The following is a 2,638-nucleotide window of genomic DNA, read 5'->3' as shown; positions in this document are numbered from 1 at the left end:
AAGAAAATTAGCAAGGATGGGTACATGGATTTAAAACTCGACATGAGTAAGGCATATGATAGGGTTGAGTGGGATTTTTTGAAGGCGATCATGAGGAAAATGGGTTTCTCTGAATGGTGGGTTCATTTAGTTCTGCAGTGTGTAACTACAGTTTCTTATTCAATTGTCCATGGAGAGCATGAGATGGGGCCTATTTATCCAAGTCGAGGGATTCGACAAGGTGACCCTTTGTCACCTTACTTATTCATTATTTGTGCTGAAGGCCTTTCCTCTTTGATTCGAAAATATGAAGTTAAACAGTGGATTCGAGGGATAAAAATCTGTCGGAAAGCACCAATTATATCACACATGTTTTTTGCTGACGATATTTATTTTTATTGCAAGGCTGGTACAGATGAGGCTAAAAAAGTATTAGAGTTACTAGACATCTATGAGCGAGCTTCGGGACAAAAAGTGAATAAAAGTAAATCTTCGATTTTCTTCAGTGCAAATGTGATCCAGTACAACAAGGATGGAGTTTGTCATTTAATGCAAATGGCTGAGGCTAACGAGCATAGCACGTACCTGGGGTTGCCCAATATCCTGGGTCAAAATAAATCTGCCATTCTGGGTTATTTAAAGGAGAGAGTCAGTGCAAGAATAAAAACATGAAATGGTAAATGTATCTCATGTGGGGGAAAGGAGATTCTAGTAAAGTCAGTTGCTCAGGCATTACCTTCTTATGTCATGAGTGTCTTTTTATTGCCGATAGAGATTACCAGAGATATTGAAAAAAGCATCTCTAAGTTCTGGTGGAACTCTTCTCAAGCTAGTACATCGAAGATTAGTTGGATATCGTGGGAGCGTATGGCTAAGCATAAATCTGCAGGAGGTATGGGCTTCAGGAATTTCCGAGATTTTAATATTGCTATGCTAGGTAAGCAAGGCTGGCGTTTTATTATAAATCCTGGCAGTCTGGTATCGAGGTTGTACAAAGTAAAATATTTTGCAGATGGTGATTTCTTTCAGGCGAAGATTGGAAACAACCCAAGTTTCATTTGGAGGAGCATAGTTGAGGCTAAGCAACTGCTGCTTGAAGGTGTCAGGTGGAGAATAGGTAGGGGAGATAGTATTCAGGTGCTGAATCAACCATGGCTAATGGAAGATACTAATCCGTTCATCACTTCCAGTTCTTAGTCTTTGGAAGGAAAAACATTTGATTCTTTTTTGGTGGCAGGGCAAAGACAATGGGATGTTAACTTGGTTCATGAAAATTTTAATGTGAGGGATCAAGATTGTATCTTAAATATCAGTTTGAACAACTCTAATAATGCGGACATGATTTATTGGTGGTTTGAAGAGTCAGGGATGTATTCTGTCAAGAGTGCATACAAACATTTACAGTTTCAGAAATGACAATGGACCATGGAGGATAATAGCAGTGTTTGGAAAAAAATGTGGCGCATCAAAGCTCCACCAAAGTCTATCAACTTAATGCGGCGTGCTTTATCGCAGTGTCTTCCAACGTTGTCATAACTTCAAACTAAGCATGTTCCTGTACAGTGTAATTATCCGGTTTGTAAGACTGCAGCTGAAACTATTATGCATTGTTTGGTCAACTGCCCAGTTGCGAGACAATGCTGGTTTGTGGTGTTACCAGGCAAACAATGGGATGACCAAATGGAGTTCATGAATTGGGTTCAGATGATCTTTGATTCAGAAAACAAGTCGAAGTGTGCTGAAGTGGTAATGGTTTGTTGGACTATCTGGAGAGCAAGAAATGATTTAGTGTGGAACCAGAAGTATACAAGAATTAACAAAATAGTTGCTGAAGCGATGCAACACCTTACACAATGGAATATTGCCCAAAGTAGAGTAACATTGCCTAGTCTCCAACCGATTGGTGAAGGAGATGGTGTTGTCGTTTGGGTTCGACCTTCAACAAATGTAGTTAAGGTGTCAGTAGATGCAGCTATATTTGAAGATCAGAATGCGTTTGGTTTTGGATTGATAGCTCGAGGATCAGATGGTGCTCTCATTACAGCAAAGTCCGTACTCCACACACACTTGGTGTCTCCAGATCTTGCGGATGCATTGACTATAAAGGAAGCTCTAAGTTGGATTGATAGGATGCAGTGGCCTCAAACTATCCTGGAGTCAGATTGCTTGGTGGCGGTTCAAGCCATTCGAAGTAATACTCCAATGAGGTCATATTTCGGTGGAATTATTGAGGAGTGTCGCAGCATGTTAAAACGACTTCACAAAGTTTCTTTGTTTTTTGTTAAACGATCTGCGAATATGGTTGCTCATCAACTAGCTAGAGAATCATATAACTACCCTGATCGTAGTTTTGACGGGAGGACTGTTCCTGCTATTATTCAAAATTGTATTGAGATGGATTTGAATTAATAAAATCTCCAGCTTTTGTCAAAAAAAAAACAAGGGTGAGATAGATTATTTTTTTAATGCTTAAAATATTATTATAATTTTTCAAATTTCTTTAAAAATTTATTATTATTTTCTTGCGGCCTCAACATATATACAACATACCAATAATAATAAGATTTTTTAAATTTTAAAGGAAACAACTATCATTAATTTGATAATAATAATTAAAATAAGATTTTAAAGAAAATTTCACAATATGAATTCTAAATTA

The 2,638-nt window shown here is 37.8% G+C and overlaps 1 protein-coding gene across 1 annotated transcript; it reads left to right on the top strand.

Annotated features, from left to right (window-relative positions):
* Positions 1-726: 726 nt before the first annotated feature.
* LOC141661307 (uncharacterized) lies at positions 727-2,388 on the top strand. The gene is made up of 3 exons (XM_074468290.1): positions 727-871; positions 992-1,116; positions 1,543-2,388. The coding sequence occupies exons 1-3, from the start codon at positions 727-729 to the stop codon at positions 2,386-2,388; spliced, it is 1,116 nt and encodes a 371-aa protein (XP_074324391.1).
* Positions 2,389-2,638: the final 250 nt, after the last annotated feature.

Source organism: Apium graveolens, chromosome 5, assembly GCF_009905375.1.
Source record: "Apium graveolens cultivar Ventura chromosome 5, ASM990537v1, whole genome shotgun sequence".
NCBI classification, from domain to species: Eukaryota; Viridiplantae; Streptophyta; class Magnoliopsida; order Apiales; family Apiaceae; genus Apium; species Apium graveolens.
This window is presented reverse-complemented; position numbering and strand designations above follow the sequence as displayed.